Source organism: Gymnoscopelus braueri (assembly GCF_963280865.1).
Source record: "Gymnoscopelus braueri genome assembly, chromosome: 20".
Classification (NCBI taxonomy): domain Eukaryota; kingdom Metazoa; phylum Chordata; class Actinopteri; order Myctophiformes; family Myctophidae; genus Gymnoscopelus; species Gymnoscopelus braueri.
Genome location: NC_137622.1, coordinates 13,244,919 through 13,272,108, shown reverse-complemented (window position 1 = coordinate 13,272,108; position 27,190 = coordinate 13,244,919). Strand labels below are relative to the sequence as shown.

Here is a 27,190-nt window from a genome sequence, read left to right as displayed (position 1 = left end):
CTTGAGAAAACACTGCACTTTGAGCCGGTCGGCTGAGTGTGCCAGCTTACCACCTTCAAGCTACAGGCCTGAGTCCCTCAGGGAGAAAACGAGGGCTGTTTTGGGTTGTGCTTTGAAATTGAAGGACTCCTTTATAGCAGTGGTTTTCAACCTTTTTCATGCAAAGGACCCCTAAATTGATATACACTTGGCCGCGGACCCCCATCTGAAAAGTTTTTTGCCAGGGACCCCCAGAAGATAAGATTTGTGTAAAAGAAAATGTTCACTTCGTGCTGCGCTGCGAGCTTGTATATCTGCTATTTTTGAATAGCATACAATATGGATAAAGGTGTGAACACGTATTAACACCTTTTGCTGAGGACCCCCTGGAACTCCCTCACGGACCACCGGTGGTCCCCGGACTACTGGTTGAGAACCACTGGTTTATAGTGATGTTGGTGGATTTGTAGATGCACTGTGGAAGTGAGAGAAGCGAGGCAATAACTCTGCCAAATAAGTCATGGTGGCCTGGTGCTTCCAGAGGCAAACACACAGCAGATGCTCCCATGATACACTGCAGATATCTGGGAGACAAAGCGGGGGCACTCCAACCAAATTGATGGGTACACAGACGTGGCATCGCTGAGCAGATTTAAACAGATGCTCCCACAGGAGCAGGCTCTGTTAGCAGAAGCATCTGTTGAAAACGGAGACGGAGATTGCACCCCTCTTTTAAAAGCAGCCTTTCGTGAATACGCTAGAATGGGGACTTTGGTGAATGGGTGTTTTTCATGTACAGTAGGCCTACATCAACTTGATCATCCACAGTAAAATCCTGGGTGATACTTTAACTCTGTTAACATTTGTACACGTTCGAGTTAAAAATGTATAAATGAACACAGAGTATTTTGCTGTGTGTAAAATAAATATTAAAATAACTGAATCATTCGCTTTTATAGAGATTTGTAGAATGATGATACCAGCTGATGACCCACAAATTGAAACGGGAACAATTGCAGATTTAAATTTGTTTTGGAATATGCAACCAGCATTCTTTTAGCTGCCAATTAGGCATGTAACGATTCACTCAACTCACGATATGATTCGAATCACGATTTGAGGTTCACGATACAATTTTATTTTCCAGACAATTTGTATTTATTTTTTACAATACTGTGTTTTCTCTTATCCTCTTTTCAATACAGTAGCAAATGACTGAAAACTCTTTATCAATTCTCTTACAAAGATCCTGTATTTTCTTTTGCACATGTCAGTGACATCACTGACGAATCCTTGGTATCTTTATAACCTGGCGTACGTCCGTGCTACTTCCGGGTTGCATAGTGACATTACTGTTGAATCCTTATTGATTATGATCCTAGCCTTTCAACGTGTCGGTGTTTACCATAGAGGTAGGTGTTTACCAACTGCGTCACTACACGCTGTGTCTAGATTTTTTCACGCTCGCTCTAATGAAACACTGACTGAACGGAATTATTTCATGTCAACATTCAAGTACAACTATCTGAAGATGTAAACCAGGTAAAGTAATGCGTCACTCTGCAAGTTTAACTAAAGTTTTCCACCTGTCCAAATGTTTCTTCTGGCTATTTTTCACATCGCGATTATTTTTGTATTAAATCGATTTAAATCGTCACCCGTTTGAAATGTATAGGCTCCAGCTCTGTATTTCTCTACTCTGGCATAACCTGATATACTGTTTACTTACAGTATTCACGTAGGCCTACACTACAGAGACATATACATTAAGTGTTCTTTCTCGGTTTAACTATTAACAATAATATTGTTTCAAGCTCTTTGGTGGGCAGCACCCATATTATGGGTGCTGCCAGTGCCCATAAAGAGCTTGAAAGCAAAATCCTGACTCCAGTATTTATTTCGAAGGAGTTTGGCTTACTGCTGAATAGTGTGCATATATTATACACAAGGAGAGAAGAAGTAGGCTACACCAACAGTAGAGGACTGTGGTTGTACTGGGCTGAATGTGAGCTGGGTGATGCTGAAAGCACACAGAGACATAAACAAGGAAAATAATCAGAGATAATTTGTCTGGACCTCCAACCGTTTAGGGTCCATTTGATATTTGTGGTAGGGGTCCACTGGAGGAGAACGGAGGGAGGGTTATGTTAAAATGTGTTGTCTCTGTAGGCCTATACTGTTTTTAATTCCAGAGTCCAGGAGAGTGATACACATCTAAATCAGTCAAATTTCGAATATATGCATTACACAGTAATACACAATAAAGATTTAATAAACGTTTCCCTTTCTAAAAATGTTACTGTGTAACATTCATGCATTCAGTCTTGTTGGCAATGACTCTGGTGACACCCTGGTCATGTGTCTATATGGAACCTTCCACTTAAAAAGGAATGCTGCATGTTCCTGGCGCATGGGGATATTTTGGAATGCAACAATATGTTGTCAGAAACTGTAAAATACATTAATACATTTCAGGTGCCTAAGCTATTGGTGTGAGACAAATACAATGTGTATGTATGTGAATATTGTGAAAAATATACCAGTGAAAGATTCTAACAAACCTTTTCTTTGATTGAAAAGGTTATACAGTATGAATTTAAATTACATTTTGGTAATGCACAGAGATTAACGTGACATGAGAATAACATTCTTGAAACCTTGGGGACAGTGTTTCACACCTATAGGACCTTAAAGTGGGTCATGAGAAATTCTGACAGGGTCACAGATGAGGAACAACTTCAACAGAGAATTATTATTATCATCATATTTAACAACTTATGAATGAGACTGCATCTTATGATTATTTAATTACTGGGAAGAACAATGTAAAAGGGAAGATTCATTTGGTGTGGGATAATTATTGCTTTTAGCTTCATGCTTCATGCTTCGATGCTGGATGTCTGAACAGGGTGATTTACTACAGTTACAGAGAGGAGATACACAATCACTTAATTCATACATTTACATGTTATCTTGACCCTCTGAGTATTAAAGTGCAGTAGTGTTGATTGCCAGTTTCTGGGTGTTTCTCTAAATGTCATGTCAGCACTCAGCAGACACTCGACTGGTGACAGACTGCTTGTGTGTCCTCATGGGGATCAAACCAGTGACCTTTGCAGAACAGGGCAGGCTGGTTGACCACTGGGACAGTCTGTCTTCCTCTGAACACCTCCCCAGCTGTTGTCCACAACGAGCGAGGAAACTGCTGAATGGCATGGAAAGTGACGGTCGCATGTGGCGTTGTGGAAGTCTGTGTCAGTGTGTGCCCAGTTCAGACATGCTGCGGGGATGTGATAGTTCTGAGGAACCTCCTCCGGGGTTCGTGAAAGCCTCTTCACTTTTTATTTTCTCATCTCCCCTAGCTCCCCAATGTACGAATAGTCGAATACATACACACGCGCGCCACACGCACGCACAGTTGTGCAGACATTAGAAGAAATACAATCAGTTGCACACTATCTTGTTCTAACAATCACACGTCAATAAATAATCATGCATGTGACTATTTCAGTGCTATGTTATTTACAGTCTGTAGTAGTAGGTCTACATGTTAAATAGCGCTTGTGGGACAATTATGTCTAACAATACATGTGGGGCAGTGCATGTGCAACAGTGCATGTGGAATAGTGCATTGTGGAACAGTATATGAAACAGTGCATTGCAGAACAGTATGTGGAATGGTGCATGTGGATTAGTACATGTGGAAAGGTGCATGTATCCGCAAAAATGTTTAAAAGTTGTATCCCATGGTGTACACGTGGTGGTGTTGAAAACAATCCATACGGAGATGTCCATAAAGTTAAAAATAAATAAATCAAATTTACACATGACAAAAAGAAAACAGAGCACGGTACAAAACCTTTTGACCTAGAAAACTAGAAAAATTCTCCACTGCCAGCACGCTGACAGGTGTTACTAATTTCCACTAATTACTACTGCAGCTTGTGTAATTGGACAGACACAAAGGTTAAATTAATTGAACTAGCAATGACATCACATACCCCTGGTCAGCCGGGGCGCCTGATGGAGGAGAAAAGAACTGATTGGAATAACGTGTTCCTTCCACGCACTACGTCCTACTGGGGAAACTCCCCCCTGTCAGGCGATAAGAAGCGGCTTGCTAGCTCCTCATGCATTGAATGAAGCATGAGCTCAGTTCAGGGCAGGCTGGCACAGGGAGAGTAGCACCCAGGATTACATAGGCAATTGGCACTGGGTGAAACAATTGGTTACAAAATTTAGGAAAAAATAGAGCTATATATCGTCACCTTCCTAAACTTTTCAAAAAAACGAGCAAACTGAACCAAACAAATATAGATGGGACCAGTACATGTGGGCCAGTACATGTGTGCTCAGTACATATGGGACCAGTACATATGGGCTCAGTGTGAGTGAAACAGTACGTAAGGCACTGTCTCTCTGGTCCATTAATAAACCGTTTAATGCTGAGACCCGAGGAGGAAGATGATTGATTACTCTTGCTGACATGTTAATCCTGCTGGCTGAAAGACTGTTAGCAGAGCAGCAGCAAGCAGGAGGGAGGGTTCCTAACGTATGGAAATGTAGGAGAACATTATGAAATAACTTATAGGTACAAAATAACTCATATTAATTGTTGGAGAGTCTAGAAACTATAGTAGCTGCTTGGTCTGGATATATGTTGATATCGTGTAGTTATAGAGCCACTGATATTTTACATATTGTGGTATGTTTTTGTGACTCTTCAGCTACAGAAAGGCTTCCTAGCTAGTGTCAGACACAGGGACCAAAGTCTTCACATCTGCTCAGGAAAATGAATAAAAGTATAGAAATGTGAACCAGGGAAGCATGCAGGGGCTGTGAGCAGGGGAAGATAAACCACCAATAAATGCACAGTGTTTCCTTGGTGACAGTTGAGTCACTGTGACAAAGGCACTCTGTCAATGATGACCTTTGACCTCTTGTGAATGTCACGTGGGCACATGGCATAGTCACGATGCCCTGCTGTGTTGTCTGACTTGAGACTCGCCGCGGAGAGGAGAAACGAAGCAAGGTCATGGTGCTTTCTGTCAGTCATCTCGTCCCGGTTGGCTTCAAGGCCAGTGAAGTGGAGACGCCATCTCTGCAGATCCCTTGCTGTTCTGCTATATCAATTTGGGTGACCTGAATAGAATTCTGTGAAGCTGTGCGAGTCATTGTTTTTGACAAATAGGACAATTCACGCTGTCTAAAGAGGATGGCAAAGCACCCGAAAGGTTTAGGTTGTTTGAGATTGTTTGAAGTTTGTTCACTTCACATAATTATCTGCGTAGCTGTTATTGAAAATGCCACGGTGAACAAGCATTGTGTCAAATCATAACAATTTTAACACATTTTCTGAAATTGCAAAGCAGCAACCACCAGAGTCACAGAATACGTACATCACAAATGTCAATGTAAGAGTACTGTAAGAGTTTTGGTGTCCATCATGCACAGTAGGACAGTAGGATGCGTTGGTCGATCTGGGTCGGGTGGGTTTGGGTAAGCTTAGAAAATATCACGGGTTTTGGTGGGCAGATCACACACACACACACACACACACACACACACACACACACACACACACACACACACACACACACACACACACACACACACACACACACACACACACACACACACACACACACACACACACACACACACACAGTCACACACACAGTTGAGGCTTCACCTGCACCAAGTTTTTTTTCCCATTCATTTTTATTGACGGAGATTAGTGGAGTGTGAAGATACCCTGCAGGCATTGGAGCCAGATGAAGTGCAGTTACCCGCAGACACACTTCACTGTCCATGACTGCCAGGAGGATGTCCTTGTCTTCTAGAGGGATCACGTTACACCACCTCTCCATGCTGGCTAGCTAGTGCTGCTGTGCACTCTATATAGAAACAAGCACATCCGGTAAACGTGCTTTCAGTTCAGCTGGCTGTGTGCTCGAAGCCCATCAAAATAGGTTAAATCCTAGAACTGTGGACTCAATTCTTTTTTTTGTGTGTCAGACACAGTGAAAATTCATTGTTAAAATGCAAAGGTTGCATTGTTTCCGCACACGCATGTGTCTTGTCTCTGTTTTGAACCTCTGAATGTGGAGAAACGGTTTGCATTCAGTCTCAACGTGTCCTCTGTTGCAATGCTTGAGTTACCACGCAGCCTAATGATTGTTCAGTGACGTCACTGTAATTATCTTAATATATTGGTTCGTTGTCTGATCTTCACGTCCTCATGACGCCCATTTTCTCTTAATTGATTTAAAAGACGATCTAATCTCCCTGTCGAGTGCACAGTCACTTATTGATAGCATTAGATAAAACCAACGACCGATTTGTCTACACTAATTACAGCCGACTTGATGTATTGTCTCTGTGCGGCCGGAATCGAACCTCCCGGCTTGGTGGAGGCGAGAGCACAACTAACCTACCTGGTTTTGGTTTTTGGCAGGGGAGGACAGATGTGGGTGGCAACCCTCTTCCTGCTGGGGCTGGCCGCGCCCCGCGTGGACGGGAGGCCCGGCGACAAGGAGGGGTTCATGCCGGATGCGTATCGACCTGTCGTGAGATTCCGACACAAGGTAGGCTATTGATTTCCTTTCCATTTCATTTGCTGTCTGCAACAGGGGGACACTGCACTTTTGCCAATTATGAAGATAATTAGAACAGAGTTCTGGAAAGAGGCAGACATGCTGTATATTTTTGGGGGTCTGCATATTCAATCTGAATAATAAAGAAAAAAGAAAATGCTGATTCATTCCCTCCCGTCCTTTGCCTATAGGGACGTCATCTTTCAAAGATAATGTCAAATTAATGCTAGGCAAAGCTGGCAAGAGAGGAAGGCGAAGCTGTGTAGGTGTGGATTAACATTTTTACTCATTGCCCCTTAAAGACATTAACAAGTAGATAAACATTTACTGACTCTGAGATCCAAGGCAAATCCCATGAGCAAGCTTTAAACTTTATTTTCTTCCCTTTTTGTGACTCCGGGGAACCAGAATATTGGTGATAAGATAAATTACTGAATAGGCGGGATAAGTGGGATTTAAGAAGAACACTGTTAATGTCAGTAGGCATTACTTACGATACATTCTGGCCTTTTCTGTGCACATTTCCTATAAGAACCCTGTGTGGTTCTATGCACTGGTAATCACATCTATACCAAGTAGAAATAAATCATACCTGTTATGATTTCTTTCTTATTTAATCATCAAACGATATGTAATCAGAAAGGCTGCAGGGATCAGAAAGGAAGAAAGCAGGAGGGAGAATGAGGGTCATTAAGAAAACAAACTAAAGAGAGCAGATGGTAGGAGAGGCGTTGAACAGTGTGTGTCTGGAGGCTGTGGAAAGCTGCTCTATTGGACAGCAGGTCAACAAGACTCAACATTCAAGATCTGAAGTGTTACATCTCATATCCCAGTAAGTTCAGGTGGGGGCAGGCAGGGTCTGTCTGTGGCGGGCATGCAGTTCTGCCTGGACATTTGTCAGACGGGCTTTATCAGATTACCCGTTGTACTCATCTGTCTGTGTGTATATATATGTCCAGATAATGCCCATACGGAGATCCCTCATGCCGGCGCGATTCGACGTTGTTGGGCAACGGTAACGTCACAGTAATAAGTGTCTGGATTATGCCCAGTGCCTGGGTTACGCCCAAATATGGGAATGAAGTTGAGGCCGTGTGTGATTGTACGTGCGTGCGTGTAGTAGGCAGACAGGCAACAGTCCTTTAGTGTCAATTGTTCATAAACCTGGATGCTTGGGGAAAGTATGTTTGTGTGTGAGTAGCAGGCAGACAGGCAACAGGCCTTTAGTGTCAATTGTTCATAAACCTGGATGCCTGGGGAAAGTAGCTGTCTTTGAGCCTGCTGGTTCAGGCCTTGAAGCAGCAGAACTGCTTGACAGAGTTAGCAGCACAATAAGTGACTTTTAAAACATGGCTAATACAAGGAAACACTGGAGGCACTTTAAACAGGCCTTCTGTCACTCGGGCCCTTCTAGCTACAAGCTTGTTACAGGCATATTGGGAGGAGGGGTCTGAGGTTATAGCTGAATAAGAAAAACGAAATATACCCCCAGAAATATAGTGATGAGCCAAAAAGTCCAAAATAGAAAAGGGTGTTCCTCAGAGCTCAGGTCTTCACCAGGCTGGGTGTTATGGTTGCACACACACACACACACACACCACACACACACTGACAGGGGAAACAAATAGTCTTCGCCTACTGGTCTGTCGGCTTGCGAAAACAAAAATACCTTGTTGGATTTAGTTGATCCAAAAAGTCAGAACATATTTTGTTGGAGTTTGTTGAGAGTAGGCCATGCCAGCAGCCAGGATTCCAACTAGAACTCTCTGATCTACTTACTATATATTTGTATACTGAACAGACTATGAATCACAAAGGGATAGTTTAATGTACATGTACATTTTAGTTGAAAACCTCCGGATACATTTCTGTTTAGCTAGATTATATTTTTATAAATAAAGCCGTATACACCCACATATACACAAGTTCACAACACAGAATCAGACCAGAAGCTACAAAAAATCAATAAAAATGATGCATGTGCTTTCCTCCACTTCGATGAAATGAATATGCCTGGCGTTTTGATTACATCGTGGGGGAATGACATCACAGCATCTGCATACTATTATCATTTGTCTTCTGAGAGAAGAAAGGCAAACTGCTCATTTATTTGTCTCTCAAAAAAGGCTGTGGAAATATTTACACCCCCTTTATCAAAGCATCCAGGTGACGGCAAGAACATCTAATGAAAAACTAAGCATTAAACTACAGATACAAAGCGTTTAAGGCTTCTTGTAGATCTCAATTTATAGGTCCACTCTTAGAGGGGTAAATGCCAATATACGGAAAACCATTCTGAGCGTTGAGGCATTTATATTGTGATAGGATTCCAGGAAGACAAGTGTTCACTGAATGTTTGATGAATGACTAAACCATTTAGTTTTGACCTTCAGTATCCAGATCCCAACCACAGCTGAGCTTTTATGGCTGATTGTGGTCCTGCAGTTGAGTTGAAAGGGCTGACTAGAGACAGGGGTCATGCACATAATCATTACATTGGAGTAAGGGATCTAAAAGAGAAGTAATTCATTTGTTATTGCTAAAGAGACAAGCTTTTGCAGGATTAGTACAGTGTAGGCAGCCACACATGACACGCAGAAAACAGAGAGAGAGAGAGAGAGAGAGAGAGAGAGAGAGAGAGAGAGAGAGAGAGAGAGAGAGAGAGAGAGAGAGAGAGAGAGAGAGAGAGAGAGAGAGAGAGAGAGAGAGAGAGAGAGAGAGAGAGAGAGAGAGAGAGAGAGAGAGAGAGAGAGAGAGAGAGAGAGAGAGAGAGAGATCTCTATTCTATTTATTTAGGATGTCTTAGTTACCGCCAGGTCTTATTCCTTAATTTAAGACGTGGAGGCGTGACCAATGCCATTTTGCTATTATGGGTGCGGTAATCTCAGCACTGCACCAAGGCACGTTTTTGGCCCAAAATATTAGGGCCACATGCGGCTCTAGAGCAGCAGGTTGCAGCAGGTTGCCTACCCCTGTGGCTTAGATAGGGTTATGGTTTGATCCAATGTGGATCTCCGACTTCATGTGGCCAGCCTGTGACTTCAGTCGTCTATGACGTATGACTCAAACTTTAGGCAAGGAAGGGTTCAGCCAGTTGAGAGCCAGTCGTACTTCAATCATGTACATTGACTTGATTGAATTTTAAAATTAAAGTTAGATATTTCAAAAAGTATAAAACGTGAAAATCAATTGTGGAGATACTTCTTAGACCTATTGGCAGTGTCACAAGAAAATAAATGTGTCGCTCTGCGAGATTAGGCGGCTTGCGAGATTAGTTCCAGACGGACGGACACGCACTCAGACACATACAGACTTTCCAATACATGGCTAGCCTCCTACAGAGCCACACCGTAAAAAGAAATGGCAATTTGTGTGAGTTTGTGTCACTGACGTCAACCTGACAGCAGGACAACATGGAAGACAGAAAGACAGCTGGGTGGTGTGTCTCTGGTGGCCCGCCTGGACACATGGCAAATCTAGATTAACAAGAGATGAACAGAGAGAGGGGGGGGGGGGGGCTGAACAGAAGTGAAACGTGATCATCCAGCCAGCTTTATTTCTACAGGGCCAGATGAGGAGAGTGTTGTACAGTTGGGTGCTTCTCTGTTCCCTGGAGATGTGTACAGCAGTAGGGACTCCTGGCCTGTCAGCACACTCGCGGGAAATCACTCTCAACCAAATAAATGAAGTGTGAACCCATTGTCTTCCACGTACAGAGTCAATCCCTCTACAGTACAGTACAGTATTAGTACAAATCATAAGAGGGGCATGAAAGCCCCCCAGAGCTGTTATAGGTTGAGATGTTCACCATGGATTGTGCTATGCAGTACATCCACGGTCACATTAATACATTTATGAGGTAATCTATCATGTATATCACAGTACACCGTGGAATGTTGCATCATTGATATCAATAGAAAACAGAATTGAGGTGATTTTCAAAGAAAAGTGGAAAAAAAGTGAACGTGCAGGACTGCAGGTGAGATAAATAAGCAAACAAACAGGGTTTTCTTAAAACCCTCATGAAAAACTCTTGTAACTTCAAGTTCTTTTTGCTGTTATTGTGTTAAATCACAGTGACAGCTATGAGATCAGAAGCAGGCTGAACCTATCTTTATTAGTCAGAAATGTAAACGGCACGTGGTACAGTCAGACATTAAGGCTAAATGGATAAAACAAAAAAAGTCTTGGAGACTTGTTTCCATTGCGGTCCTATGTATTCAATTCATCAACATAGCACACACATATATATATATATATATATATATATATATATATATATATATAAAATAGAATAATACATGTCATCAACAAATACAAAACACTATATGTACATGGAGAAAAAGGAAAAACAGCGGCAGTGAATGACACCTCCTTTCTATGGGATTGATGGGAATTTACATTTACCTCCCCTTGTGGTCTCCTGAGTCCTGAATCGATAGATGTTTTTTTCAGGCCAATTCCGAAGGAAACCAGTGAAACACATCCTTTAATGGATGGTGTCCGGGCATTCCACATTTTTGTAGCAGAGTATAGTAGAATGAGAATTCCCCATGTTTTTGTTCAAAAATGGTGTGGTACCAGATCATGGTCGCTCCCTCTAGTGTTGTGTGGCTGTCACTCACTTTGGTAATGTGTTTTTTTGTATAGAAGCTTTGTGTTGGCACTATCTTTCAGCAACCTTGGAATACTCCAGAATTGTGACAAGCCATATTATCAGCTCTTCTGGAAACAAGCATCAGTTAGTTGATTATAGCCATGCATTTTACCACAATATCAACACAGTCTATATACGTTGTGTTCCCAAAAAAGAGTGAATGTTATAATGAAAGCCATATAGTATTAACGGGCAGTTTTTAGCTAATGTTAGTTTAAATAACCCTACTACAAAGTTCATAATGCATATAACAGTTGGCTGGCAGATATCTGAAATTAATGCACACCCTCTGGCCAATCAGAATCCAGTATTCTCTGTGGCATAATGTTCACAGGTCACTCTGTCCTCTCTCTTCTCAGCATACCATCAAGATGCATCTGAACAGATAAGCACCAAGCTAGCTAAAGTGCATTTGTCAGTGCCACTGTGGCATTAATCTATAATCTGACATCGTCAGCACTGGTTATTTTCAAGTATGGATGGATAGTTCAGCTGCCAAGGGTTAAACATGTCTGGATAGACTTTCTTAAAATATTTAATCAGCAATACAAACCAGTGACTACTGTAACCTCTATTAAGTTTGAGAATATCTTTCATGAGCTTAGGGCAGAGGGTGCAACAAGTTAGCCTGGTTCCAGACGAATCTGCCATTGCAAAAAAAAAAATGCCCTTGGCAGATTCAGTGAGTCTGGCCATGCCAGGCTAGCAACAAGTGGCACCGGCTGGAATCAAACCAGAGATGTTGCAATCATACGGTCGGCACTCTAATCATTCACTCACCGGTGCACCACCACTATTAGTATTTTTAACATGATTTACATCGCGACCCGACTCTGGATAAGCCATGGATGGACATGATTTACATACTGTAGTTGGGAGCGAGCTGATAGCTGAATTATAATAATAATCTAATAATAATATGGTCCACACGCCTTTGGCATTTGTCACTGTATATTTGCATGCACAGTGAAATGAGGTATCTGCATTTAACCCATCCTACTGTAAGTAACCGGAGCAGTGGGCGCTATGGGGGCAGCGCCACGGGGAACAGTTAGGGGTAAAGTGTCTCGCTCAGGGACACTTCGACACATTGCTGAGGTCTGGAATCGAACCTGGGACCTCTGCCTTCCTAGGCGGGCTCTCTAACCATTTCAGCTATGACCACATGGGCACAAAATACCTTCTTCAGCTTGTCTCCGGTTTGACTTCTGGTCGGCTGGACTGTTTAAGGGTCAATCCCCTGGTCTTTATGCGAAATAAAGCCGAAATACTGAAAATATATCGCAGTTAATGAAATCTTACAAACTACAAAATGTACATGTTTTAATGGCACAGCTGGGAGAACATTGCCCATAGTCCTGGAAGACAGTGAAGCATAACTGAGGGTGAATCAAAAATTATTGTCTGTCTAGCAGATAAACTACACACTGTTTCTATTTCTATATTCATATAGAGCTTTCTTCATATTTCACACTATGAAGTTATTGTGATTGACAGCAAGACGCACAACAACAACAACAACAACAACAACAACAACAACGAGGAGTAGTTTTGCTGGCCTCTAACCTACTGTTAACACCCTTTAAACTGTTTGAAATGACATGTCACACAACCGCTGATTGAAACCGAGATGAGCTTCCAACAGGTTAATCTGTGCATACAGTATGTGAAGCCGGACAGGGGATAAGTGTTTGCCAGCTATTTTCAGCCGGCTGTCAGGGAGCAGACGTTCCTTATTGACGGTAGACCTGTTGCATAATGCATTACTATACACTGCCCAACTGAAAAAAGGCCTAGAAAAGACGGAATTCTCAGTCAAAGGAAAAAGAGAGGCATAAGGGCTAGGCAGGCTTTGCATTTCAGGAATCAAATATTTATGGCCTTCCTTTCATATTCATGGTTTGCAGTGAGGTTCAAGGCTGTATGGCGCTCTTGATAATCGAGCTGTAATGGCGTCCTGACACGGTGGTGGGTTAAATACAGATGATGTAGGGACACGTCGTACACTATAAGCTCCTCCTGAATTAGCTTCTCAAAGAGTGTAATGGGTTGTAACTCTGTAGTAGGTTGTTGTAGTAGCCATATTCCCTCCTCCTTTATGCTTCTCCTGACCTCTTTTAAAGGCATTTCTTTAAGGTCTGTGTCCTGTCAAGCACCAATTATAAATGCTCTACACTTGTTTTTTTTTCTAATTAGTGTCAGAATTGTGAGAGGCAGAATTTTGTATGAAAGAATAAATGGCTAATAGCTCTTTTGTGGCAGCTCTCTAACATTTCAAAAAGCACAAAATGCCACCCCCTGTGCGATTCATACACTGGGATACGGAGACCATATGTGTGTGTGTGTGTGTGTGTGTGTGTGTGTGTGTGTGTGTGTGTGTGTGTGTGTGTGTGTGTGTGTGTGTGTGTGTGTGTGTGTGTGTGTGTGTGTGTGTGTGTGTGTGTGTGTGTGTGTGTGTGTGTGTGTGTGTGTGTGTGTGTGTGTGTGTGGAAATTACATGATACAGTAGGTGGCCTCTAGACCGGAACCAGACTTTTAACAGGCTTTGCGTGCAGAAAGAAAGGTGACAAACTAAAGATTATATGATTTGTCTCTAAAGCATCTAATAGAGTTGAGTGACTGCTGATGCTGTAGCATCACTGTGATAGTCATGTCTTTCCCCAAGAAAGGAGAATCGGGATTTCAAAAGAAAGTAAGAAAACTGAGGGGGATAAACTCATAATTACTTTCTTTTAGAAAGGGGAGTTTTGAGACAGTTTAAGAATGGTTTGAATACTGGCAGTTGTGGGAGTTGTTTCTATTGAAGGCAATCAGCCAAGTTTACCAGTGTAAAAGATGGGTGAAATTACTTTTTGTACAAGATACCCACAAATAGTTACATAATGGAATGATACATGCTTAATTAAACTCTAAACGCTTAAAAAAAAATCTCTGAAACCTAATTTAATCAGATTGTAAAGTAATTGTAGGCTACAGTATGTTGAGAAAGTAGGGCTGAAATGTGGTGAGATGTATGAGGTTTAAAACTGTCCAAACAGTAGCGCAGTAGCACATGTCACAGCAGTGCTAATGCTTTGTCTTTGGCCTGGCTCTGAAGGACGTTGCATGACAAGGTTAACAGGATCAGCAAGACCCTCATAAGCTATCCTTGTTCACGCTTCACTCACAAGGAAGGAATTGGGCTGTCACAGGCTGGCCACGTGCAGTCGTGTGCTCTACTCATAATTCTTGTGGCATTGTTTTGGAAATTAGCTGTGAATCCTACTGATGAGGTCAGGTGCAGGAAACGGATACTGTCTCAACACAACACAGTTAAATTACCACGCGACAGCGGTAATGAATTGCAGGTCAGTTTAACCAATCAGAGAAAGAGAGAGAGATCATTCACAGGAGGAGCAGCGAATGTGTTATCGTCTCCTTATGATAATTTATTCTAATTATGGTTATAAGCACCATGACTTATATTGTCAAGTATCGTAATACTCTATAAGCTAAAAAATATATCAAAACTAAAAAAGACTAGGCAAGTCTTGCTCAGCTGGACCCTGGGTGCAGTGACAGTAGGGGACATTGTCTGACAGAAACTTCACTTAAAGCACCCAAAGATCACTTAACTCATAATCACATTATAATTGCTTTATATCAGTGAGTATATAATGCATTATAAATTGCTTATAATGTATTATGATTATAGATCATTAGAATACATTCTGATCATCATAGCGAAACAAAAGGCAGTGATTGACCAGCAAATATGAAGTTTTTGTTTACTAAAGTAGTTGTTCTCAACCTTTTCAGACCACGACCCTCCAAAATAATAATATTTGAACTGGAGACCCCCCAAAATAATCATATTTGAACTGGGGACCCCCACCCTGACAAGCACTTCGAATTGTAGGAATTGAGGCATTACATTTAGTTTGTTCCGCAAATACATATTGTGAAAATAGCCGATCTACAAGCTCACAGTTGCGAGGCGTTGTGAGCTTGTAGATCAGCTATTTTCACAATGTTTGCCTCTCTCTTATATTATTTGACAATTTAATATCTAATCTCCGGCACCGTTGGCACTGTCGCTGCGAAACTGTGCACACACACTCCCTGGATGCCAGAACAAAATGGGCCTGTTCAGGAGGCCGATTTGTGCAAACCTCATTTTTTTATATTACTCCTACGGATATCCAAACGTCATGCAAATCGGTACACAGTATCTCTATAGTCATGTGATCAACACGGATCTGTCCGATCTCCCATATTCCATCTTCATTGCCTAAGGTTGCCTTCCAAAGTTTGCAGGATTGGTCCGTTTTGAACAAAATGCCTCAAATTATGCACGCAGCTTGCGATTTCCGGGACATTTCACACGCACATTCCCGCTAGATCGAGAAAGAAATCCCACCCTTTTCACATTGGCCTGTTATAGCACCACCAGCAGGACTAATTTAGCAAAACACATTTTTGGAACAAAATGCCTCAAATCATGCATGCAGTGTCCGATTGCCGTGAAAGGCCTAAGAATAAATGGCACCCTTTTCACATTGGCCTATTATAGCGCCACCAGGAGGCCACAATAACGTACCTGACCTGGCGGAGACCTGTGCTCCGAGGAGCACCTTTTCTAGTTTGTTGATTGCTTTTGATGCAGTAATCGTCTTTTTTCCTTTTTGGTATTCAAAAAGGTCTTAAAAGTCCTTAAATTGACACTTTACTGTCATCTGGGGACCCCCTCAAGATCATCCTAACCCACAGGTTGAGAACCACTGTATTAAAGGATCCCAATTAGAAGCATGTGAATGTGCCTCTCTAGTCTTCCTTGGGGTCCTGAAATTATAAATACTAATAATACTACTAGGAAACTGATAGGAAAGAAAGTAAGTAAGACAGTAAGACACATTAAAGTGTAAACATGATAAAAATAAATAAGGATTATATGGTTATTATCAAAACATATGTTGATACTTGCTTTAAGTAGTCATTATATAATGCTTTATAATGTGTTATTATTATAGTTATAAAGCATTATGAGTATGAGTGCTTATGAATATAACAAGAATGTGTGTGTGTGTGTGTGTGTGTGTGTGTGTGTGTGTGTGTGTGTGTGTGTGTGTGTGTGTGTGTGTAATAATAACTTAATAGGCAAACTAGGTCTAATGAAGCACGCTAGCATTTAGGCTAACTTTGTTCCCTGAGGCAGCAGTAGTGCAACTTGCACTGTCTGCAACTGTTGCAGTGTGAATGAGGGGAGCGGAGGGCGGTTACTGCGGAGGACGGGCCGTCTCCCCATTGGCTTAAAGGACGGGCCGACGGGGAAGTGTCCCCATTGGCTTAAAGGAGTGAAGGACAGCCATGACAGCCAATGATGAATAGGCGGCGACTAGGTGGCGACTAGGTGTCGAATGATGATGATTAGTCTGACTGTTTGTAGACTCAGGCGCTCTTCGAGCACCTGGTAATTATGCAGTGTTATAAGCAGATTAAGAACCATTGGAGTTTACAATGCATTATTTGACAGAGGCATCATAGAAACTGCTACAGTACCAAAGGATTGTGCAGCCTTGGTCAATGTGCACGTTTACAAATGAAATCCTTGGACCCTGACTATGATTGCATTAACATATAAACACCATTTGACATGTCGCTTTTATTAACACACTGAGTTATGTGCAGCGAAATTAAAAATGTGTTTAGTTACCGTGTATTTATTTTTCATTCTGTCATGACTTTGTTTAATCGATTCCATTTGGTCTCTGTTTGTTTGTTTGTTTGTTTCAGCAGGATGGAGTCCCGGAGAGCGAGAGAATAAAGGGTAGGTTTTCAATCTTTCTTTTGTCTTTCATTTCTGAATGGAGCTTAGCCGGTTGTTTGCTCTACAAGCAGAATTCACCAGGATAACATCACAGCCATGGTGGGAAATTATTAATACCATCCACCTGTTACCAAATGTAATTGTTGACTGTGGACTTTTCCTTTTCTATCAGCCACAGCAGATCTTTCCTATTCCGAAAACCTATTTGGCTGGTGAAACTTTGCAATCCGTTGGAAATAGATTTTTCTGCCCTGGTTATATCAATACACATGTATAGAGCATTGTTTCTTAACCAGTGGCTCAGGAACAAAAGTGAGTCACTTCTGAAAGAGTTTGTGAGTACAAGTATGTTAGTTTATAGGGTCTTGGGTCCTGATTTCATGGTCAATGCGACCTTCAGGTCCTCGCCTGACAGCAGACATTTCAGAGTGATCCCTACATGTCTTATGTTACAGTGCATTAGGCTGTTCTTGTGTAATACAGGTGTCATGGCCCAATCTTGTGCATTACTGTAGCTATAGAAAGCTGAGTTTCATTTCAAGTGTCTTATCATCGGTGCATCAATACGGTGTAGAAAATGAGAATCTTCAATGGTGTATCGACCACATGCTGGAGGGTGGGGTGGAGTGGGGGAGACGGGAGACGGGAGGAAAAATAGCAGCAGAAAAAGCGCTTTCACCTTCAGTACAAGAAAATGTCGGCTTGAAAAAAAGACAGGGAGAAGGAGCTGAAAAGAGCTTTGAATAGAAACTTCATCCATTCTATTCACACAAAGACTTAGTGCTTATATCCAGTTATGGCAGGGAGACGCCAACATCCTTTGGCAGTAACCTTCATTTGCTGTTTCATTTTGTATTCTGTTCGCAATTTAAATTTGTGGACATGTGCTCATAAAAAGCTTTATAAAACCCTGTATGCTACTATGCTTTATGAGATAATGTAATAACACTGAAGCAATGTTACACTTAATGCAACTTAACTAGGCGATTTCTTTGTAACATGTTCTATTAAATAGCACTGATACATTATGTAGTAACAATGTTATACTCTTTAGGGCCGTTCACACCCAGGACTATAACTATAACGATAACTATAACCATATCGTTCACCAAACAATTTTTTAAACAATATATATAGTATATATATATATAGTTATTGTTATAGTGCTTGGTGCTATGGTGCTTGGTGTGAAAGGAGTAACACTTTGACATGGTTACACTATTATGTAACATTAACAATGTTAAACCTATGTATTAGTACACTATTCATAGACCTTAAGATGCTAATTTAAGTTCCTTTATATTCAGGAAATCTTTTCTTTTGGGGGAATTTCAGTTCAGAAAAATATCTTGGAACTCTGTAACTTTTAAGAGGGGAATTGCAGTTAAGTTAAATATTTTCTTAAACAACTTCTCAAGTAACCATTACCAATATCATGTTTGCTTGATTGTAAAATAGTCTCTCAGCCATTACTTATTGGCTGAAATACCATGCCATATTATTGGAATGATAATAATTACTAGGACCTTTTTCCATTTATCGTAAGATAATATACTGGCCTAAGTCACATTGCGTAGCAATAGATTCATTGACTATTTCAGAGACCACCTCTACTTAAGTTTCATTAAAACGTAATGAGATGAATGTGAAACGGGATGAGGAACCCAGGTGGGGCGAGACTGAGGGTGGGGTTGTAGTCTCAGGAGTTGCTCTACTCGGGGAGCGGTCGGTTGCCTCTACTCCGTCACTACCCCCCCGAATTCCTAGAGAAATAGAGACAGAAGGAAGAAGAGCGAGAATCGAGGAGGAAGGGTGAGGTTGGGGCGGAGGAGGACGTGAAGCAGAACAAACAAGTCGGTCGAGTGATTGCAGGTGTATATATGTCACAGTACGTTTGGAGAACCAGTACGATTGAAGACAGAGCGCTCGTTTTTAGGCACGGGGCTCCTTCGGGGCGAGGCGGGGCTTTTCGAGACAGGGTTTATTAGCGAGGCTCGCGAGGAGGAGAAGGAGGACGGCGCTGCGAGGCGGGGGGTTATTACGCGAGGCTCGCGAGGAAGAGGAGCCTCCTCCTCCTCCTCCTCCTCGCGTAATAAACCGTCCCGTCCTCTCCTTCTCTCCTTCTCCTCCTCCTCCGAGGAGGAGAAGGAGAGCGCGGAGAGGCGGGGCTTTGATGCGCCGACGGAGACCTGTCTTTTGTTGTTCCCCCCCACATAGCAACCAGGAAGCTACGCTAGGGGAACCATAATATCTATGAGGGGAACGCTGAACACGCGTTCACACGCACGGCGCGCCGACTTAGTGGAGCTTGAGGCCGAGGAAGCGCGCCCTCGCGCCTCCAGGCGCGAGTGCCCGCGCTGACCGGCCGATGCTCCACTAGTCGACTCAGCGCCGTTTGATTTGTAAACCGATAGGGACAGAATAGTTCTTTTCATGGATCACTGTGTGTGTGTGTGTGTGTGTGTGTGTGTGTGTGTGTGTGTGTGTGTGTGTGTGTGTGTGTGTGTGTGTGTGTGTGTGTGTGTGTGTGTGTGTGTGTGTGTGTCAGGGAGAAAGTAAAACAAAAGCCAGAACACAATAAAAGTATCTAAACAGTCCTGCTTTCAATAAACCAAAAAAAGCATGAGCGCGTGCGCGTGCGTGTGTGTGTGACTGTGTGTGTGTGTGTGTGTGTGGCCATATATGTTTGTGCACAAGCCTGGCTTGTGGCTCCCTCTAGTGCTGGGTGGGTGGTAAAAACGAGCGCGCTTTCTTCAATCCTACTGGTTCTCCAATCATACTGTAACATATATACTGTGGGGATGGCAACAAGAATTGGCTGTGGTGAGTAGAGACAGGTGTAGCCGATACGGGTGATTGTGAATGGGGAGTGGCCAATGAGTGAAGGTAAGTGTGGTAGATATAAAGCGATTGAAAATGGGGAGTGTCCGTGATAAGCAGAGGGTGGTCTCTACTCCTGAATTTACACTGAACACAACTTAATTAATGGTGTCTATTTGATGAGGTTAGGAGGGTAGCTCTTATAAACTATTAAATGAACGTAGTTCAGTTTATTTTAAACCAATGGTCAATGTTGAACGACCCCTTCAGGCTCAGTTCATCCAACTAAACCTCCTGCCAGTGGTGCACACAGTGGTAGTGAATCTTCCTGCGCAACATTAACCCCAATGACTCCACCTACCAAGGTGGTGTGAGGCAGCGGCAGGTTTTTCTCTCTCTGTCTGACAGATGCATCTCATCCGTCTGTCTCCTGTCTGATGCCCCTCCATCCTCCAGATAAAAGCCAATGTCAGGTGAAAGGTGGCCCCTGTAGCCTAACCTGTCGACCACTAAGTGTTTGAAAGGGATGCTAAGTGGACGTCTCCCTGTCTTTCTCTACGTCATAAAGGGCGTTCTGCAGCTGTCTGCTGTGATTCACTTTAATGTGGCGTGTTCGTAAGCCGAGGAGAGGGAGAGAGGAGCCATCTCACTCTGGCCACTTTTCAGCAAACTCATTTCCCAAGCCAGGATAATGAGACAAGGAGCAAACTGCAGAGAGAAAACATAAATAATTCAAACTCTTTCCTTTGACTGGAAGCTTCTGAATATTTATTTTACCTTTTGAAAAATTGCCAACTTTGAAATGCAGACTGTCTTAATTTCTTTAGTAAGAAACAAAACAAATTTCTTTTGTCAATTACATAAAATATCACAAAGCAGTTGTGTGTTAGTTTCCTAGCCAGTTCACAGGCCACAGTACTCATTTTCTTCACAGTCTCAAGGAAAAGACTCGTAGTTGGTAGTTGTGTAGGTACTTTATTCTCAGAGGGGAAATTAAGGCATTACAGCAGCTCTCATCATCAAAACAACAAAGAAGCAATAGATATCTAAAGAGCATTATAATACAGTACTAAAAAGTATCATAAAATAAATACAACAGACATCTAGGAAATAGTCCAGTAGATTGATTTTAACATCCCTCATTCCCCCAGGCTGATGAAGTCAGCCAGGGGAGGAGTTGTTCAGTCTAATTGCGGTGGTGTAATATAGCTGTAACAGTTTTTTGCTAAAGGAGCTTCTCTACCCTGCCAAATTGTCCTATTCTTTGTGTTCTGGTGTGGGCTGCATTTTCTGTCGTTGTTATATATGTACGCATTTGGGCAACGGATTGGAACCCCAAAAAACAATTATAGTCCGATGGAATCTTGCCGCCTATGAACCAAACAAAAATTGAATTTCAGCACGAATGAGACATAATGCTGTCCGCTTCCCAGAATGCACTGTAATTGGAATTCCAAAACAACCCTGCAACACACCAACTGTTTTTTTTATATATAGATTGTAAAATAAAGCAAAAAAGTCTGGAGTAATTTTACCAAATGAAAAACATGTTAGGATTGTTCATAGTTCCCCGACTCCCCCCCTCCCCCACCCTTATTACTTGTTCAGTGGTAGAAACATTATGAAATCCAGACTGTGATGGTTCCTACAGTATGAGCTCCCACCAACCCCAGATATTGAAATTGTATAGACCTCACCTCACACACATTGTACAAACACTTCTTGTGCCTGATAGTTACACGTTTCTTTTTTTCCCTTTTATGAACTCCAGTACACAGACTGAAATAGAACAGATTTGTGTTTCAGAGAACTTGAACAAATCTTTTTTTTAAACTGTAATTGGATTTACACTGAATTCTCCTCCTCTCAGCGGGGCTGCACCACTTTTCATGGCTGCAAACCACCATCATTGTTTCAAACTACTCTCCCACCATGGAGGCTGAAAGTCCTCAGAGAGACTGTTTGTCTCTCAAGACAGACTTCTGTCTTAAAAGGCGAGAACATCATTGTGTTTTCCCAACATGGATAGTTTCAGGTTTTGCAGGTCTTGAACTCTACACAGGGGCAGACATCTTGTTTCGTTGCCTGGCGCTGAACTTTGCGTTCACTCTGCCTGTGTCAGCTCTCCTCTTTCTTAGGATGACATAATTTATTAATTTGTATGCACAGCAGCTCTCATGCCCCCAACAGACCCAAACTCATAGCAGACGTACATTTGAATAATTCAGAGGCTGCGAACGCCGAGCCCTAAATTGTATATTAATTCTAAAATTACACACTGTGCCCCTGGGTCCCTGGTTACACTTTTAATAACTGTGCTCAGTGGTATAGAAGAGCTCAGCACTGAACAATGTGGAGCACAGCATTTTTCATACAACAGACTCCTTGTTGTTTCATCCAGCCTCTCCTTGTCTTTGCCAATATTTCATCTGTAATATCTTTTATACAATATGTCTTAATCAAGTTACTGGAGATTCAGGGTGCGGTCTATAGTCAGGCAAGGACAGAAGTATTTTATTTATGTGGGCTTGACAAAAAAAAAAAAAAAGGGGGGGGGAATGTGTTATTGTTCACATAATCAGAACCAGAACAATGTTTTTTTTTTACCATGTACTTCTGTACCAAGAAACTGCACTTGGTGCTTGGATTACCTCTAGGTGATGTACAGTATACATAAATAGACATTATTTTACACATCACATCTTATTGTACAATACTATTCTATTGGTGTAATAACCTCTGTATCAACCTTTGGAAAAGTACTGTTCTTAGTAACACTTTATCCCTTGTATGTAATGAACTCAAACGTGCCGTTGTAAGTTCATTAAATCCTTGTCCTCCATTCTGGTGTACTTACAGTCTTCCATGGGTTAAAACACGGTTCAATCCTCTGGAGCAAGGTCATTGTAAGTAAAGTGTTTCTGACCCTCTGGATTCCAGTATGAGCTCTGGTGCTCATGATCTCTGACCCACTAATCCTTCAGGGTACAGCGTGGGTTTGACCTAAATAGGAGAGTACACCTACTGTATGGAACATCACATGGTAGTCCCTCCAGGAATCTCTGTTAAAAATAAACAAGACATGGTCTAACAATGGCGTGGCTTCCCTTTGCAATCTGTATGGGTAGCAAGTTGCTATGTGTCCAGTTAAAGGGGAATTAATTAATTAAATAAATAAAAAGAACACACCAAATGCAGAGGTAACTCATGTCCAGTTTACTAAGTATAGTATAGAGGGTTTAAGTGGTTTAGTTGATTTAAGTTGCCTTGTTTTAATGAAAAATAAGACTAACTCCAAAATCTCCTGATAGTTACAGGATCCGGTGAACCATTCAGACCAAAATAAGTTGTAAAAAATCTTCTTCAAGCTCTTCAAAATCTCTTCAAGCGGGAGATTTTATTTAAAATGTAGAGACAGAAATAGTGCTGAGGAAGAGAAAAGTTTTCTGCCTTCCTTTGCAATCGTTGGAGACCTGCTGTGTTCAAGAGAAGTCAATATTTGCATTAGCTGAATATTCATCACCACCAGGAGCCTGCCAACCTTACTGTAATGACAGGTGGCTTTATGAAAAAGACTATTGTTTCTGAGACGAAATATAACAAATCTATTACTGTGGAGTTTTACGTACTTGAGATGGCATGGAACCTGCTCCATAGGCACTGAGTAAAGGGTTGATTTATGAACCTGTTGTAGTTTAACAACTGAGTGAGGTATATCACACTGAAAGGCTCCTTCACTTAAATAAAAGAAGGCCATTACATAGTAAATATAGCTAACAATTAAACTCCAGAAGTTTCCACTGTGTTCCCTGGGCAGTGTTGTAATTTGACTACATTTTGCAGTAGCTTGCTGCTAGTCCAACTACATTCATATTTAAAATTACCTTACTATATTTTGTGTAGTTAACATATACACGTACAATGATGTATAAATGCATTGTAAAAATGTCTACCTATAATGAAATGGCCAAAATAGGGACACCAGGTTGTGGTTGAGGTTTTAGTCTATCATTGCTTTTCAACTGTAACTGAACCTGTAACTGTGACTTTTTCTTTAATCCTGACCTCTGTGAAAATATTCAACAGCCAGTCACCAGCACACACGTTTGACATTGTAAACCAAAGCTGACATTCCTTGCAATGTTGTCCTTGTGAAAAATTGTATTAGTTTAGGTTCAGGTCTCAGGGACATTCCAGGAAGCATAATTATCAGCTCAGCTGCAAAAATAATATTTGGCCAGTGGTGGAAAAAGTACTCAAATGTTTTACTTAAGTAAAAGTATCAATACTGCAATGTAGAAGTACTCTGTTACAAGTAAAAGTCCATAATTCAAAATTGACTTTCAACTAGTAAAAGTAGAAAAATGTTTGAAAATAGCAGATCTACAAGCTCACAACTCGTCGCGACGTGTTGTGAGCTTGTAGATTGGCTATTTTCAGTATAGATACTTGGAAATAGTCCAGGAAAGTTAAAGAAGCTCAAAAAAGTACAGTACTTGAGTAAATGTTACTTTACACCACTGTATTTGGCTATAGTTTAATGTCTTGTAAAACAGAACGTGTATTTATATTAGATGCTATTAGTCATTAATATAATAGTCATTGCACATACTGTAGCAATTATTATTGCATTATTAACAATAACAAATGTTCAGAGAAGCTATTGCAGCTATTTCAGATTGGCTAACTGAATCCTGCTTGGTGCAATACCCCACCTCAAATCTAGTTTCTGGTGTCTGACTGATGCTGTCACCCTCTGTCACCCTCTGCAACCATATTACTGTTTATTCATTATCCCCTCCCCACACCTCATTGCCCTGTGCTTTTTCATACACACACACAACCCCAAAATATTGTCATCATATGCCCCACACAAACAAAAAGAAGGACATGTCTTCTTGGTTTTGTGCTCGACTCTGCCCCCCTCTAGTTTGTATTATTGTCTCCACCAGGCCGAAAGGCATGGCGAGAGAGTATGTTTTACCCTCCGTCTGTCCGTCCGTCCGTGTGTGTGTGTGTGTGTGTGTCCGTGTCCGTGTGTCCGTGTGTGTGTCCGTGTGTGTGTCCGTCTGTGAACAGCTAATCTCCAGCACCGTTGGCCCGGTCGCTGCGAAACTGTGCACACACACTCCCTGGATGCCAATTCAGAACCTCTGCCTCAATTTTTTTCACATGGGCCTGTTATAGCGCCACCTGGAGGCCGATTTGTGCAAAACCCATTTTTTTATATTACTCCTACAGATTTTATCCAAACGTCATGCAAATCGGTACACAGTATCTCTATAGTCATGTGATCAACACAGATCTGTCCGATTTCCCATATTCCATCCTCATTGGCTAAGGTTGGCTTGCGATTTCCGTGAAATTTCACAAACACATTCCCACTAGGCCAAGGAAGAAATGCCACCCTTTTTCACATTGGCCTGTTATAGCGCCACCAGCAGGTCTAATTTAGCAAAACACATTTTTGGAACAAAATGCCTCAAATCATGAATGCAGTGTCCGATTGCCGTGAACGACCTAAGAATAAATGGCACCCTTTTCACATTGGCCTATTATAGCGCCACCAGGAGGCCACAATAACGTGCACGAGCACTTTTTCTAGTTTTGTTATGATTTCAGATAATTCCCCCCCCCCCCCCCCCCCTCCACAAAAGTAGTTTGAACTACTTTTTCTAAGTAACTTTAGTTAACCAAACTACATTTTCCCCTAGGGTAGCTTTGCTAAAGTTCAACTTCTCCCAGTGTGAAGTAATTGGTAGTTTGCAAAGCTATGTTTTCAAAGTAGCTTCCGCAACACTGTCCCTGGGCTCTGATTTGAGCCTTAATCCTTTGGTTTCTGGCTACTTGAGATACTGGAGATACTTGTTCCTGTTTATACATACTGTACTGACAGGACTTCTTTAAACCTTTTTAAATTGCATTAAATTAAGCAATGTGTCTTCCTATGCCTCGAGGCGTGATGTTTATCCTCAGTTCTTTGAAGTATTCAATCCACTTGGTGTTCCACGCACATCAAACTTCGCATAACTTTTTTTTAAATCTGGGAGATGCATAATATAATGCACGTACAATATACAATGTGTGTGTGTGTGTGTGTGTGTGTGTGTGTGTGTGTGTGTGTGTGTGTGTGTGTGTGTGTGTGTCTGTGTGTGTCTGTGTCTGTGTGTGTGTGTGTGTGTGTGTGTGTTGTGTGTTGTGTGTGTGTGTGTGTTCATCAGTATTACTGTTAACATTTAGCTTCAGGATGTAGAACACACCTGGGACATTGATGTCCCCGTAATGTGTGGAAAACGCCTCCTGAATGGACCTATATGGAGTACATGAGGTTCATTGATAGTCGTCAGTGGTCCACACAGACCTCTGGTACTTAAACTTAATAACTACGACTGGAGGCCTCTTCCTCTCTGAAGGTCAGCACAGTAATATAGGCAGAACATTATTCTGAAGGACAGCTCCGGCGGTCAGCCAACATCCACCGTTATTTGTGCAAAACTCTACTTTAGTGCATGATCAGCAGAGAGATAAACTGGACAACGGTCCACTCCACACAGGACTGCAGTTGAAGGTTTTGTTTTGAATGCATTTCATAGACATTAGTTTACAATCCAAAACACCATTGATGTTGTGTTAAGTGTGCTAACTACAGTAACTGAAATACAAAGCTGCTCTTCTCAATGTACCTTTTTATACACATGGCTCCGACCACACTAACTGCAAACCCAAAGTCAGAGGATAACAGAACTATTGAAATATCCCAGAAGAATCAGCGGTTTCTATATTCTTGCTGTGTGCCAGACATTAAAGAAATCTCTCGTATTTCGGAGAGCTCACAGCTCCACTCCTTCTAACAGCTTGACATAAATCATCTTAGTAAGTGACACAACAGTATTAAAATATGAAATGGGAGTCTGGGTTTAGGAGATGTTAGTGGGTAAGAACATGATCATGTCAACAAGTAAGATATGTATCTTACTTGTTGACATGATCATGTTCTTACCTACAATCTTATATTCCCCATCATGTGAATGAACAAATGTATTTTGCCAGTTTGGTATCTGAACTGTGGATCACAGTAAGGGCAAAGGCTCAAACATTCTTTATGTTCTCACTGATGTTGGCTGTGTTCTGACACTTTACTGTTTGTGTGTTTCTGTCCGGGAGCGAAAGTTATTATGATATGGATTTAAGTCTGAGGAGCAGAGTTGCAGTGGTATTGATTTTTGTCCTTACTGCACAAATTAAGGAGGCCATTCAGACCGTCGTGATAACCACCATAAAAAAATAATGTGTACCTCAGATGTTATAAAATAATTGGTTCTATAAAGTTTC

At 41.7% G+C, this 27,190-nt stretch overlaps 1 protein-coding gene across 1 annotated transcript in view; it reads left to right on the top strand.

The window, feature by feature from the left end:
* Positions 1 to 1,430: 1,430 nt before the first annotated feature.
* The window catches only part of fstl5 (follistatin-like 5), a 173,355-nt gene continuing 147,595 nt past the window's right edge, over positions 1,431 to 27,190 (top strand). Inside the window, exons 1-3 of the mRNA XM_080416855.1 lie at positions 1,431 to 1,521; positions 6,437 to 6,566; positions 17,008 to 17,038. Coding sequence (XP_080272981.1) covers positions 6,447 to 6,566; positions 17,008 to 17,038 — 151 coding nt within the window. The 5' untranslated portion in view covers positions 1,431 to 1,521; positions 6,437 to 6,446. The remainder of the gene's footprint in view (positions 1,522 to 6,436; positions 6,567 to 17,007; positions 17,039 to 27,190) is intronic.